This window comes from Microtus pennsylvanicus, chromosome 5 (assembly GCF_037038515.1).
Source record: "Microtus pennsylvanicus isolate mMicPen1 chromosome 5, mMicPen1.hap1, whole genome shotgun sequence".
Lineage (NCBI taxonomy): Eukaryota > Metazoa > Chordata > Mammalia > Rodentia > Cricetidae > Microtus > Microtus pennsylvanicus.
Window position 1 is genome coordinate 115,635,469 of NC_134583.1, and position 15,394 is coordinate 115,650,862.

General features: G+C 42.0%; 1 protein-coding gene across 1 annotated transcript in view; it reads left to right on the forward strand.

Annotated features, from left to right (window-relative positions):
- Positions 1-1,135: 1,135 nt before the first annotated feature.
- Hectd2 (HECT domain E3 ubiquitin protein ligase 2) overlaps positions 1,136-15,394 on the forward strand; it is a 60,587-nt gene continuing 46,328 nt past the window's right edge. Inside the window, exons 1-2 of the mRNA XM_075973911.1 lie at positions 1,136-1,428; positions 15,031-15,160. Of these exons, the coding sequence (XP_075830026.1) occupies positions 1,297-1,428; positions 15,031-15,160 (262 nt within the window). The 5' untranslated portion in view covers positions 1,136-1,296. The remainder of the gene's footprint in view (positions 1,429-15,030; positions 15,161-15,394) is intronic.

A 15,394-nucleotide genomic window follows, 5' to 3' on the forward strand; every position in this document is an offset into this window, starting at 1 on the left:
TTAACTTCACCATGAATAAAATAACGAAGTCTCAACTAAAAATCGCAAGACCTCAATGTCGAGAAATTCTCTATTTTTAGTAAGTGGTACAGTGAATACTTCCTTCCTGCCTGCCCCTCCATCAGCAGGTGTCTCTGCCATTCCAGCAGACTGATAAAAGGAAAAGGAGGGGGCGAGGAGAAAGGAAATTGTCTACGTCTTTCAGTGGTGGAGGTGGGGATATTTTAACAGCGTGATTTAAAGCAATTCATTATTTAAACTCAATTTCAACGTTCTTACCCATAATTTATTACGCGGTTTATTAAGGATTACTCAGCAATTTGGGTATGTCCATCTGTAACTTATAAACGGAAGGGGACAAGACATAAGAGGGAACGAAGGATGGGGAAGAGAGCGAAATGTAGGCGCGTGGGCACGGGAAGGGAGAGGCGGATTGGCAGTCATGAGGGACCGCGGCTCAGAAATGGAAAGTGTGGCCTGGCCGTCCTGCCCTGATGTGTGTGTGGGAGGGGAGCACGGTGCCGCATTGTCCTCTCCCGACCCTAGGCTCTTCTCCCGTAGGATGAGGTCACAGCAGGACGAACTGGGAAAGGCTGAGTCGTAAAGGCGCCCAAACAAGCAGTCTCCCGGGGTCTGGAGGACCCGCAGAGCAGGGACGGTCAAGAGGCATTCGCGACCCCGAGCCAGCTTCGTGCGCGCTCCATGGGGGCGTTCAAAGGCCAGAGGCCACCAGCCAAGTCCCAGGTCCCCGGCTCGCCCACCGCTCTCGGCGGAAGGAAGTCGGGGTCGAAGTCCATGTTCGATCCTCCGCCGGCCCGCCGCCCACCCGAGTCCAGACCCTCCCACGAGACCCCAACGCGCGGTCCCGGGGTCCTCGTTTCAAGCGACAGATCGCCAACAACATGGCGGCCCGGCGTCCTCCCCCCCACCTCCCCCCAAAACCGCCTCCTCTGCGGGTCCCCGCTCTTGACGCCAGGCCCCGGCCCGAGCCCTAGACGACCCGCGGCGCGGCGCGCGGCCGAGCGTGCGAGCGGGGCGCGCGCGGGGGCGGCGGAGCCCGGCGGTCGGTCCAGGACGCGCGCGCGCGCCGATATCCGGACGCCCCCGGAGGCGCGCGCGGGGGCCGGGACCGCGCGCGCGGGGCCGCGGGCGGACGGGCGGGCGGGGGCGGAGTGGCGGCGGCGGTTGGAAGCTGCGGCCCAGAGCCCTCTCGCGGCCGCGGCAGCAGCAGCGCCCGCCCCGGCTGCAGTCCGGCCGTCGCCGCCGCCGCCTCGCGCCCCAGCCGCCCGGGCCGACATGAGTGAGGCGGCTCGGGATCCCTCGCCCGGAGCTCCGCCGGCCGGGGCTGCGGCCGCCTCTGAGGAGAAAAAGGGGAAAGAGCCGGAGCGCGAGAAGCTGCCGCCCATCGTGTCGACCGGCGCAGCCGCGGTAGGTGCGGCGGGGGTCTGGGGGCGCCCGGGCGGCGGGTGAGGACGGCCTGGCGAGGGGACACCGAGGAAGGCGCGCCTCGAGGGCAAGCGCGAACACTTGGGAGCTCTGCCTGCCCCACTCGGGGAGTGCGGTCCGCTGCCCGACGCTGGGCGTTTGCTTGTTCTCTGGGGTCTGGTTCCCTACTTTGTTGGAAGGGTCGGCATCATCTGATGGATGAGCAGAGATGTCAGGAGGGCGGCCGTGGTGGCTTTCCACAGGGATGGAAAACCTGCCCCGGGGGCGCCGAGACAGCGCTTCCCTCTTCTTCGCTTTTTTTCTCCTTTCTCCCTTCGGATTGAACAGACTCCGAGGCGAGTTTCCACCTAATTCTGACCTTTCCGTTGCTGTCAGGGTAGTGAGAGGTTAGATGCATCCCTGATGCTTTTATTTTTCCATGTGGTATAGACATGTGCCTTAAAGGAGAGGGGCTTTTTCCTCTTTTAAAACTCAGTGATCGAAGCTTAATAGGGGTAATTTGCCAGCTGGATTTTCAATGGTTATTTGGAAGGCGCTCTCAGCCTTCAAACTACATACTGCCAAATGATGTCATGGGACATCATCCCTTCTTCCCTTTCCCCTGTTTGTACTGGTGGTTGTGAGTCTGGTTGCTTATAATTAACCTCTGATTTTGACATTTTTATTTGACATACTGTTTAAATACTTTGGGTAAGTTTGCTTTCATGTATTTAAAGGTTATGATTTGTCACGCATCTGTACATGACAAAATAGTAAAAAGTTTAGGGGATATTATACATTTTTAAATTTCTACTTGCAATTAGTTTCTCGAAGCCGCCCTCTAAAATGACTAAGAACTCACTAAAATAGCTCACTCCTCTTTATGAAGTATTAGTATTGGAATTATGATTTGGTAGGTTTCTGAAAAATTTCTAAAGCCTGTAATAACTGAGAACTGGCAAAGATAATTCTTTTACCCTAAGTCAATGCAGCAAACCGTGAACAGCAGTGACATATCTAAAAGCGTAGCTCCAGCTGATTGGTTAATTGCGGCTGTGGTTTAGGGATTACCTTGGGAAATGCTTTGAAGCAAGTTGTCATTCAAATTGCAGTCCCGGTTCCCGCTGCTTGTGCCCTGGGTTTTTAGAGCTTATTATGTAGGATTTCTTAACACCAGTGTGTTCTCTCTCTCTCTGTCTCTCTCTCTGTGTGTCTCTCTCTCTGTCTCTCTCTCTGTCTCTCTCTGTCTCTCTCTCTCTCCCTCCCTCCCTCCCTCCCTCCCTCCCTCCCTCCCTCCCTCCCTCCCTCCCTCCCTCCCTCCCTCCCTCTCTCTCTCTCTCTCTCTCTCTCTCTCTCTCTCTCTCTCTCTCTCTCTCCATGCCTGTGTCTGGTGTTGGGAAGTGTCGGTCAGGGGAACCTCTGGTGTCGGTCCTCATCTTGGAACTTATTTAAGACAAGATGTCTTGTTTGCGAATCTTCATAAGCCAGGTCGGCAGGATACTGATGTGTACAAGCATTGGAATCGCAGACGCACATCACTGAGCCCATCTTTACACGGGTTCTGCGGATGTGAACTCAGATCCCCACACCTAGAGGCAAATGATTTTACCTGCTGAGCCAGCCTCCTCCCCAGCCTCCCAGCGGGTTTTTTCCTAAGGTGGTTATTAAGGACTTGGGGAACCTATCTGCTTTTAGAAGCAGTTATATGAATGACTTTAGTTTCTAAAGTCACGTACCCTTCCCCAAATCTGTATTTATACCAGTATAACTGAAAGGAAGGTTTGTAATAGAAAAATCACAGAAGTTGATTCAGTGTGGATGTAAGCCTAACGTGTAATATCTGAAGCCCATAGGTCTTTGTGATTTCAAGTTTTTCAGATTTTAAGAAGGTTATTAAGTACATATAGTACACGGAATGCCTACAGTGAAGTCCCAGCCAGTTTCCCAAAATCAATCATATGTAAAACTGTAAAAATTTGTTGTCTGATTATACTAAATAGAATAAGGTTAAAAAACTTACTTGCCTCATGCCATTTCAAGTCAGAGTCATGTTTTTCCCACCAAATGAATTGCAAAGACATTTATTTCAGGATTGTGGACTAGTCAAAAAGTCTATAGTTTAAGGATATTTTAAACCTTAAGTAAACAGTGGGGGAGAGAACAGTTTGGTCTAGGAAGGCAGTTTCTGCTGGTGCTCTAAGGGGTTTTCATCTTTCAACACTGGCACCGCTGTCGAGTTTTAAATGGTACTTTAAGGGAACAATCTGTGTATTGTGTATTTGCCAAGGGTGTTTTCAGAGCTAAAAATTTTGAGGCATCACAATAAAGGGCCTAAATAAAAATATGCTGACCTCTGTTGATCAGGAAAAGCCAGCAACTGGGATGACTGAATTCACCAGTGGAGTGGGGGAAGGCTTGATGAAATATGGTGGACAGGGAAAGACAGTTTATTGCCTCTTAGGTTGTTTTCAGACTCCTCACAGGTTAAGCAGAACTCAAGGTTTCTTTAGTAACCTAATTTTGACATCAGTTACTTTGGGTGACATTTTAGTGCTTCTTCCTTCTACCCCAAATTAATAGCCCCGTCTTTCCAAATTGAGCGTGTGTTTCAATTCAAGTGACCCTGTAGTCGTGGCTTTTTCAGAAGATTGGTGTGCCATGGTTATGACAGTGTGGAAACAAGCAAGGATGACAGCTGTCCAAAATAAAGAAGAGGCCAGGTCATGATGATCCTTAAGAAGGCTGAAAAGTTTAAGCTATATTCCGAAGGTTTAGAGATTCTCCCTCTAGGAAGGGAGAGAGAATGCTAGAAACTGATAAATCCTGGCATTACCTCATTGCCAAATGCAGTTCCATTCAGAAGATCCCTGGCACAGGACTCAAACTAGACCAACCATCGAGTTATTTTGGTAGCGTGTTGAGGTCCTGACTCCCATCCCACACGGGTTTCCAGCCTTTGATAAAACCACAGTAAAGTCACCTGGGAAACATTAGAAGCTCTGTAAATCAGAATTTCAGAGAATGGAGTGGAGACGTTATATTTTTCTTTTAACTCCTTTGTATAACTAAGAGTGGAAACTGATTCTGCATACACTGAATTAAAAGGTCTATGAGAATCTGTTTTCAAACTACACCCTCATCCCAAGTCTACTTAGGAACAGCTGTTAATGTGGCTGTATGACAGATGCTGGGTGGGGATGCTGAAAGGAATGACTGTTAAAGTAGCTCGTGAGAGATGCCCAGGAAGCCCCAGATCGAGCCCTCAGAGCACTGGCAGCCATTGAGAGTTGGTCTCGTGCTGTAGATGGTGCAAGGCCAGAGCTGAGCTAGTCAAGAATTTGAAGTGTGTGTATGTGAAGAGCTGCTGAAGGAAACACTTGACAGACTCAAGTGGGGGCGCATATCATAAATTCATTACTGATTAATACAAATATTAGAAAACGTGGTTAAAGCAGGAGAAAATACTCAGAGAGGCAGAATTAACTCAGGCAAGTTGGGACAAGTTTGATTGCTTTAATAATTAATGAACTGGATAGGGAAGAGAGAGTCTTGTCTCCATGGAATGGGATATACCAAGGAATAAAATGGATTCTTTCAAGAAAGCTACTAAATTTTATATCCCCCCTCATGTGTGTGTGAATGTGTGTGTGTGTGTGTGTGTTTTGCTGAGGATCAAACACTCGGAACTTTGTGCACATACATTCCACCACTGAGTTACAACTCCATCCCTAGTTTAGATTTTCAGTTTGCCCATAGACTAGGGACTGTGTCAGATAGGTAGGAGAAGAGTTTGAGGGAAAACACAAGGTGTTTATAGAGGACAATGAGGAAAAGTTTGTTTTCTCTATCTCTGGACCAAGTTAGAACTACCAGTCACTAAACATTTTATGCTTAGCTTTACTAAATGCTGTAGAAGACACAGTCAAAGCTAGCCTACAAGGTGCTGCCTCAGGTGATTCGAGGCTAATGGATAAAGAGCAAGTCAGTATGTAAACCTTACAATAAGCTACAGAAACAGTTTGTAATGTAGGAGATCATTGTGCTCAGAACTGTGAAGAAAGGCCTTGGTGTAGAGGTGATTGTTTAAGCTGGCTGACCATTCAAGGAATGATAGGATCTGGATGAGCAAAAGAAAATATGCAAAGTAAACATGGGGAAAATAGCATGAGCAAGCCTTAAAGAGGAAAATTAGGGAGCAATAAAACAAGCCCAGTGGAAGCATGCTGGGGATTTGTGGGAGGCAAGAATGCTTGGGGGCTGGAGAAGTTTGGACGTTTCCCCTGTGGTTAATGGGGAAGCCTTTGGAATTCTTTGAATAGAGGAACAACATAATGAAATTCCTGGTACTTAGACTGGAGGAGGTAGGAGGAAGGAAGTGAAGGAAGGAGGCTTTTGTGGTTCATGCTGGAGATGATGAGCACATCCACTGGAGTGGTGACCACAGAATAAAGTGGACAGGGTGGAGGAGTCCACATAATGTGGAACCTAGGTGCCAGTAGTGAAAGAAGATTAATACAGGGGCAACAAAAACAAACAACAATAACCACAGTTTTCTAGAGAAAGTTTCTCAGAAAAAAAAGGTGGGGGAGAGCATAATATGTGTGTGTGTGTGTGTGTGTGTGTGTATGCATTCCTGCCAGTAACATTCCAAAAGAGAGAGAGAGAGAGAGAGAGAGAGAGAGAGAGAGAGAGAGAGAGAGAGAGATTTGTATGTATATGGAAACTCGTGTACCTTTCATCTGTTATATTATAAATGATGGTTAATGTTTCTCACATAATTTAATGAACTACAGATTTTAAAAAATATGTGTGACCTGGTGTGGTGGTACATGCTTTTACCCTTGCACTTTGGGGAGGTGGAAGTAGACCAGTCTCGAGTTCCAGGAGAGTTGGGACTACATAGCGAAATCTGCCTCTCTCTATCTCAAGTGTGTGTGTGTGTGTGTGTGTGTGTGTGTGTGTGTAAAACTCTTGAGTGCTTACTCTGTGCTCTACATTTTTTCATGTGTCATATGACATTTAGTCATTTAATGCAACCAACAACAATTACACAACAACCCAGTGTATAAGTTATTATCCCATTTTTAAGGCAGACATTTAGGTCAGATTTCTTACACCTTCTAAAGGGTAAAATGATACTAAGGTGCAGAGGCTGTCTTTCCCCTGCTCTAAACTCTTGGTGTCCCTCTCTGCTGACAACATCTGGCACATTTTAAATGTTTTTTTTTTTTTGAAAAAAGGATGTGGTCCAGCAACATGCTTATTTAAACTTGTTCTCAAAGATAGGAATATTATAGGAAAGAAAATATATTCTAGAATATCTGATCATTTTGTTTTAATGTTATGGTATGAATATATAATTAAATTCTATATAAAACAAAGCAATCTTATAAAGTAAAAATAACCTATCCGAGAGATTAAAATACTTTTTGCAGAGTTTTCAGTTAAGAAAAGAGGGATGGTAGCTATATAAATACACACCCTAGACATCTCATTTTGAGTGGATTGTAAAGTCTCTCAACATTTTTTCTTGTTTGGCTGCAAAACCAGAGTGCATATCTGCTTATTCTCGCATTCCTGCTCAATCCAGGATTAGAACAAAAATAATTTGACTATATTTAACAATTGGAGAAAAATGTGTTTATAAATTGTAAACCAGAAAATGCCCCCAAAATGTCATGTGAGACCACTTTGCCATTTGTGATTCTTCGTCTATAAAGTGAAGAAAATAATAATATCTGCCTCACATAATAGATATGAAATCTAAAATAATGCACATAAGAAGCTACATCTGTACTGAGAAATTGTAAGTCAGCCAGCCCTTGCTATTCCTGTCATCTTGGTACTTTTCTTCTTAGCCCTTGGTATCAAGTGTAAGCCTATGTCTATTGTCTTTACCAATCCATCCCTTCCCAGGCCTCACAGAATTAAGGGGTTCCCCGAGTAGCTGCAATAGGGGTATTAGCTTAGTATTACCAGAACTAGTAATTGCTTTTGGCATTGTGTTTTAAAATTAACTCCCTTGGTTTTAGAGAAAAATATCAACGGTGGATGAATGAGGAAATGGGCAGAGCTGAGAAGGCTTTGAGAAGCTCGGATTTCTGACTTTTCATTTACCTTTTTCTAGCATTACAGTTAAATGTATTGAAAAAAAGTTTTGCGGTGAGCCTTATACAAATAACTGGTTGTTCTTAACTTGACATTCCTACCTTAAGAGAGATCTGTATGGCAATTTAGATTGTAGTTAAAATATTGTTTAGAATGAATATAGTTGGGCTGGAGTGTGACCCAGTGGTAGAGCACTTTCCCAGCATGCATGAAGTCTTGTTCCAGCCCCAGGGGTGGGAACCAAAGACTGCAATACATATATTTGAATGCATGGTTTAAATATAAAATTTATTTAAATTTTACTAACTAGGCTGAATTGAAAAGTTATTCTGAAGTTTAGTTACCAGAGGTACAATAAAATTAACTTGGTGTTAATTCAGATGTTTTTATTAAAGAACAGCAAGATTCTTATTAATTAATTGTAGAATTGTGATCTTACTCCAAAAATAGTATTTTGCTCTGGAGAGATGTTTCACAGTTAAGAGCACTTATTACTCTTCCAGATGACTAAATTTCAGTTCCCAGCAGCCATGTTGGATGGCTCACAAGTGCCAGGGGATCTGATACCCTCTTCTTGCTCTGTATACCTGCACACACATGTACAACACACTCAGGCATACACACAAGTAAAAATAAAGCCTGAAAGTATTGTACTGTGTAAGGTTAATATTCTCTCTCTCTCTCTCTCTCTCTCTCTCTCTCTCTCTCTCTCTCTCTCTCTCTCTCTGTGTGTGTGTGTGTGTGTGTGTGTGTGTGTGTGTGTGTGTGTGTGTGTGTGTTGTGAAGCAGTTGAATAAATCTCAGAGGCCACCTTGCCTCCTGATGATAAGAACACTGAAGTTCACTGCTTAAGTGCGAATGCCTATAAGGGTCAATTATCAATTGTCTCTTAATTGCATTGTGACTTTTATAGTGGAAAATAATATTAGTTCAAGCTTAGAGTCTTATAAGAAAAACGTAAACTGTATCTTCAGTGAACCTTTTGCCAATTAAGCAATAATAAAATTATTTCAAAGCTGCATCTTTATTTCTTAATATCCTTTAAAGGGTATAGTTCATATTAAAATTCTACTTGGGAGCTGGTACTATTTTAGTTAAGGAAAAAAGTTTACAACTTAAAGAGTAGCTGAAGTTCACAATTTAAGAATGTAAAGTTAGTGCTTAGGATTTTGTCATCCAGCCTCTCAACTGTAGGAAAAGAGTATAAAAAAGAGCACATCTTTACCTGGTGTCCAGACCTGAATCAGTTCTTCTGTGGAGTCTAATACTCTTGAGGCCTTATGTCTGCTATGCTCCTGATTGGCAGCTAGGAGAGTTTGTTTTAGAAATTGACAAAGCAAGAGATCTTAAGGATTGCTTATTTTAACTTGAAGCATAGAGATATATTTGTCTGCTCGTCATTTGACATAATAACCTTTACTGAGTACCTCAGGAAACCATTTACTCTTTTGTAAAAGTGGTTTTTATATCCATCATAGGTAGCTTACCCTGCCTGGATTCTCTTGAGACTGGAGGTTAGATTTTGTAGACATAGCAATTCAATTTAAAATATTTTGTTTTAGAGACTGTGAGATGGGGGAGATTTTACCACTTTATAGCATTGTGTGATGGAACAGAGGCAGTTGTACCTTTACCAAGTATTGTGTTAAAATAAAACAAAAATGGTTCTCTTCTAAGGCAGTTTTGGGGGATGGAGGATGATAAAAGTAAACTGTACTACAATCTAATACACAACAGAAACTGGTCAGTGAAATTGAATACCTCCCATTCCGACATCTAATAAAAATAAAGTTTAAGAAATTAGAAATTTGACTCAGATACTGTTCTCAGTAAATTTTGAAAGTAGGACTTAAATATTCAGTGAAAATACATCATTATGTATGACCTGAGCAGGTATTCTAAGTAGTTGTCTGTTTAACTCTTTGATATTAATTAATATTGCAATATGACATATAACCTGCATGTTTATAAAGTCAAAAAACTATGGAGGCCCATTTTAGGTACTAACAAAATAAAATTTATTATAAATAATACTTAAAACTTTCCTGTTGCTTGAAATATGAACTTGTTTAATAAATTTATGGCCCATCTCTTCCCAGAGAATGAATTCAATTATTTATGTACTAGGTTGAAGTGTTTTGAGTATGTTTTTCTCTCAATGAATTTTAAAGTTCAACTCCCTGCCCCCTTCCACCTCCAGTTCTTTGTGCTTCCCTCTGTAACAGCTGGTTGAGTATCCTCCTGCCGTCTATTCTTCAACACATACAGCCCACTGTTTGCAGGCTGGCCATAGTCCAAGACTTCATCTCTAGTATTCTTCTGTAGAACTCCAGACAAGACTGAAAACCCTGAAAGTCAGTTATAGATGTGTGGCAGGTCTAAGCTTAAGAAGGGGTGTAATATTCTTTAACATTTCAGTCTTGCTGCAACTTCATCAAAGTTTTCTTGGCAGTCCTTGTCATTGCCTTCATTCCCTAGCTTCCCATTTGTGTGTCAGTTCGTTCACATGATTTCTGCCATTCCATCCCACTGAATATGCCTGTGCTGTTTCTTAATGTATGAATGCATCAAACATAGTAGTAGAGGTATACTATACATCCAGCGAGTGACTTGTTCTCCTATGTTGTTATCACAGCAATAATCATTTCTTGAGTATTCATTATTGTATAGTCATAATAAGACCCTTGATATATATGCCTGTGATTTTGAGATTTGTAATTCCTTTCCCATATCTATGAAAAGACTATACTTACAGTTAGGTTATATGTTCAACTTTTCTGTGTATGTATGAGTCAGGGCTGTCATCTTCCTCAGTTGTTCTCCACGTTATTTTCTAAGACAAGGTCTTCCCTCACTACTTAGCTAGCCTGGACAATTGCCTGGGTGTTTGGATGCAAACTCAGGTCCTCATGCTTGTGAAGGATGCTCCCTTTAGCAACTGGGACATCTTCCCAGCCCAGATATGTCAAACTTTCATAGTATTGTCTACTAATTCTAACACAAAGATGTTAACTTGGGGCTGCGTAATCAAATAGCAGTAGCAAAGTCGGTAAGCAGTCAAAGAGGTCACACATTAGAACAGTGCATCCATGCACTTGGGGCAAGTCCTTCAGATCCTCCATGGCTCTTCACATTTTGGGGGAAACATATGTATATGTGTGCATATTTTTATGTGTTCAGTTACACATATGTGTGCAAGTTCAAGTGTATGCAGGTGTGTACATGTGCAGTGGAGATCAGTGGACAACTTTTGAGCCTTCAGCAGGCACTTTCCACCTTTGTGTTTTTAAGGCAAGGTCTTTCTCAACTAACCTGGAGTCTAGCCAGCAAAATTCAGGATCTCCCTGTGTCCACCTCCTCAACGCTAGACTTAAAAACATATGCTACCATGCCTGATGTTTTTATTTTTCTCTCATACATTATATCCTGACTGCAGTTTCCCCTCCCTCTAATCTTCCCAGTCTCTCCCCCAACTCCCTTCTCTCACATGTCCATTCCTCCTCTACTTCCCTTCCCCAAAAAAGGAACAGGCCTTCAGGAATATCCACCAAACATGTCCTAACAAGTTACAAAAGGGCTAGACACAAACCCTCATATCGAGGCTGGACAAGGCAACCCAGTAGGAAGAAAGGGGTCCCAAAAGCAGACAGAAGAGTCAGAGACACCTCCCACTCCCACTGTTGGGAGTCCTACAAGAATACCAAGCTACACAACCAAAAAGTATCTACAGAGGACCTAGCTCAGACCCATACAGGATCCGTGTCTGTCACTTCCATCTCTGTGAGCCCCTATGAGCCCTGCTTAGATAATTCTGTGGGCCACGTTCTTGTAGTGTGTTTGACCCCTCTGGCTCCCACAATCCTTTCTGCCCTGTAGTTGGTTGTTTTTCTTCTTACTCTTTTGACTTTACTTACTCTTTAGTCTTTGGGGGGCCCACCATCCAGCTCCCAAATAAATCACACAGAGACTTATTCTTATTTAAGAGAGCCCAGCCTTAGCTTGACTTCTTTCTAGCAGCTTTTCTTAAATTATCCAGACTACCTCTTCCTCTGTGCTTATGTCTCTTTCTCTAGTCTATATGCCTTTCTTTACTTCTTACTCCATGGCTTGCTGTGTAACTGGGTGGCTTGCCCTGGAGTCCTCCTCTCCTTCTTTTCTCCCTCCTACTTCCTTCCCAGATTTCTCCTCCTGTTTATTTTCTTTGCCTGCAGCCCATCTATCCTTTCTCCTGCTGTGCCATTGGCCATTCAGCTTTTTATTAGACCAGGCAGGTGTTTTAGACAGGCAAAGTAACAGAGCTTCACAGAGTTAAACAAATGCAACATGAAAGAATGCAGCATATCTTTGCATCATTAAACATGTGTTCCATAGCATAACTAATGTAACACATCTTAAAATAATGTTCCACAACACTCTTCCTCTGCTGTGGGGTTCCCCTGGCTCCACCTAGTGTTTAGTTGTGAATATCTGCATCTTGTTCCCATCAGTTGCTGGATGATGCCCCTTTGATGTCAATTAGACTAGACTCCAGTATAGCAGGATATATAGTATAGCAGGATATCATTAGGAATCATTTCATTGACTTTTTTAACCAGTTTTTTTGGTTCTATCCTTGTCTCTGGGCTGTCCAGCCTCTGGTTCCTGATCATCAGATAGCATCAGGCATGGACTCCCTTGTTCCCTTTCATAGCATGGACATTAAGTTGAACCAGTCATTGGTTGCCCATTCCCACCATTACCCACTACCCACAGCATCTTGTAGGCAGGACAGATTGTAGGTCAGAGGTTTTATGGCTGGGCTGATGTCCCAGTCCAACTTCTAGGAGCCTTGCCTGGATACAAAAGATGGCTAGTTCAGGCTCCATATCCTCCAACATTACTAAGAGTCTTTGGTAGCATCCCCCTGTAGATTCCAGGGAATTTCCATTGCACTAGGTTTCTACATCACCCTGAAATGTTCCCTAATTCCAGACATCTCTCCCAGTACTCTCTCTCTCTACCCCGCACCCGATCCCCACCCATACATAGTTCACCTTTGAAATCTATTCTATTTCCTCTTCCCAGGGAAATCTATGTGCCCGCCCCCGAACCCTCCTTGTTACTTAGCCTCTTTGAATCTGTGAACTATAGCATGGTTTCCTTTATTTAACAGCAAATATATCTTTATGAGTGGGTACATACCATGTTTGTCTTTCTGAATCTGGGTTACCTCACTCAGGATGATCTTTTCTGGTTCCATCCATTTGCCTGCAAATTCCATGATGTTGTTCTTAACAGCTGAGTGATATCCCATTGTGTAAATGTCCCACATTTTCTTTGTCCATTCTTCAGTTGAGGGACATCTAGGCTGTTTCCAGTTTCTGGCTATTATGAATAAAGCAGTAGTGGCCATAGTTGAGCAAGTGTCCTTGTAGTAAGGTGGAATTTCTTTTGGGTATATGTCCAAGAATGGTATAGTTGGGTCTTGAGGTAAGTTTATTTCCAGTTTTCTGAGGAACCTCCATATTGATTTCCATAGTGGCTGGACTAGTTTGCACTCCCACCAGCAAGCAATCTTTCTATCTTCTGATATCATCTCCAATTTCTTTCTTCAAAAACTTGAGGTTCTTGTCATACAGGTCTTTCACTTGCTTGGTTAGAGTTACCCCACGATGTTTTATATTATAGTATTTGTGACTATTGTGAAGGGTGGTATTTCCTGATTTCTTTCTCAACCTGTTTGTAATTTGTGTTTAGGAGGGTTACTGATTTTTTTTAGTTAATTTTCTATTTAACCATGTTACTAAAGGTGTTTTCAGTTGTAGGAGTCTCTGGTAGAATTTTTTGGGTTGCTTATGTGTACTATCACATCGTCTGCAAATAAAGATACTTTGACTTCTTATTTGTATCCTCTTGGTCTTCTTTAGTTCTCTTATTGCTCTAGCTAGAACTTCAAGTGCTATATTAAATAGATATTGTGAGAGTTGACAGCCTTTCACCCAATTTCTTGTTCCCTGGCCTCTGAGGATCAAACTTAAGACTATTCTGCTGGCTAGGTCATCTCTTGAGCCTAGCTATCACATTTCTGTGACCTGTTAGCCCACTGACTTTTGGTGACTTTCAGATAATTTCAGTGTCCATATCCATGAATAAGGTTTCCAAAGTTGCTTAAATCCAGAAACTTAAACACTGTGTGTAGTACCTGAAATTTCTTTCCTTTGAGCTCTTTTAATTTTAATAATCTTTTTAAAAAAAGAAACTCTTCCATTTGAAAACTCTTCATTTTACTGCTGTGAAAATAAAACTACCTTTAGGTTAAAAAGACGATGTTGGACTGACAGGATGGCTCAGTGGTAAAGGTGCTTGCCACTTAACTGCTGACCTAAGTTCAATCACAGGATTAGATCCACATGGTGGAAGGAAAGAGCAGATTCCCTGAGGCTGCCCTCTGACCTCTACTTGGGCAGCATAGCACACATATACCTGGACACAAGCACTTTCATGCATGCGCATGCACACACACAAACACACACACCTCAACACACACACACACACAATGTGAACACAATATATTAAGACGTTAACTACTATTCTCAAGATTCTGGGAGCTGAAAAGTGGGGTGTGGTGAGGTACATCTATGATCTCAGCATTGAGGAGGCTGAGACAGGAGTCCAAGGCCAGTCTAAGCTATATACCAAGTTTCAGGCTAGCAAGAATACTTAGTGAGGTCTTGTCTCAAAACAGAACCCAAGATCTAGAATATAAGTTCATAAAGATCTAAGAATTAAGAAAAAGCCTAAAGTCAACAGAACTGCTTAATTGTGCGTTCTTTCTCTCTCTCTCTCGCTCTCTGCATATATATATATATATATATATACAGAGTACAGGTTAATTAAATATTTTAAGAATTTTTTGGAGTTGTTAGTGTGGAAAACGTGTTAATGGATGGTTTCTTCTTTAGGTGCTCTATGGTTTATACCTAAGGATCTCTACATTGTTAGAAAATATTTTTTTTAATCCTAGTATACCCACAATTTATTTATAATGTTTTGCAAAAATCAGTGCTAAAGAATTTATCACTTTATATGAATTTTAAAAGTTAGATCAAATGATTATTAAAAATTTAGTATGTCAACCTATAATATAATCCATAAATTATTAAAACTTAGAGATTTGGAGCTCATAAAATAGTATTATCTAAATAAATAATTAAAATAGCATTTATGGAATATATATTGTGTACAAGGAGTAGTGTTAGTAGAATTGGTTAGCTGTCATAACTGTGAAATAGGTATACTACCGCCATCCCCTCTCTAACCCTTACAGTTTGTAAGTAGTTAGATCATTGACTTAACTCACTTATACTAAGAGAATCTGGTCATTTGCATGTATAATAGTTTCATCATCTTTCTGTCATAAAATCTAAATATCTATGAGATCACTTTGATTTCTACAATAAAATTGCTTAACTATGGTTAGGAGAAATTATGTTACAATTTTAAATGTTTTGTTTTTAGGGCTTGGACAGAGGATCCAAGGGCCAGATTCCCACTTTCAGCAGCTTTGTTTCGACAGTTACCCAGAAGAAAGAAGCCACTGAGAACAGAAGCTCCCCTCCCCATCTGTCTCTCCCTAACATCAGGAATGGTAATGGTCCATGTCTCTTAGCTGGAAGTTTGTTATAGTATTAAACTATTTAATATGTATTTTTAATTATTTAGCACTTTTTTGGTAAGTTTACTTATTACTCAAAAGATAAATAAGCTATATAAATATTTATAAAAAGATACAGAATCATTACTTTTAACCTAAAAGTAATAGGTGTTAGCTAGAGTAAGAATAAAATAAAAAGTAGTGAATAGTAAATTTTGATTAGAGACC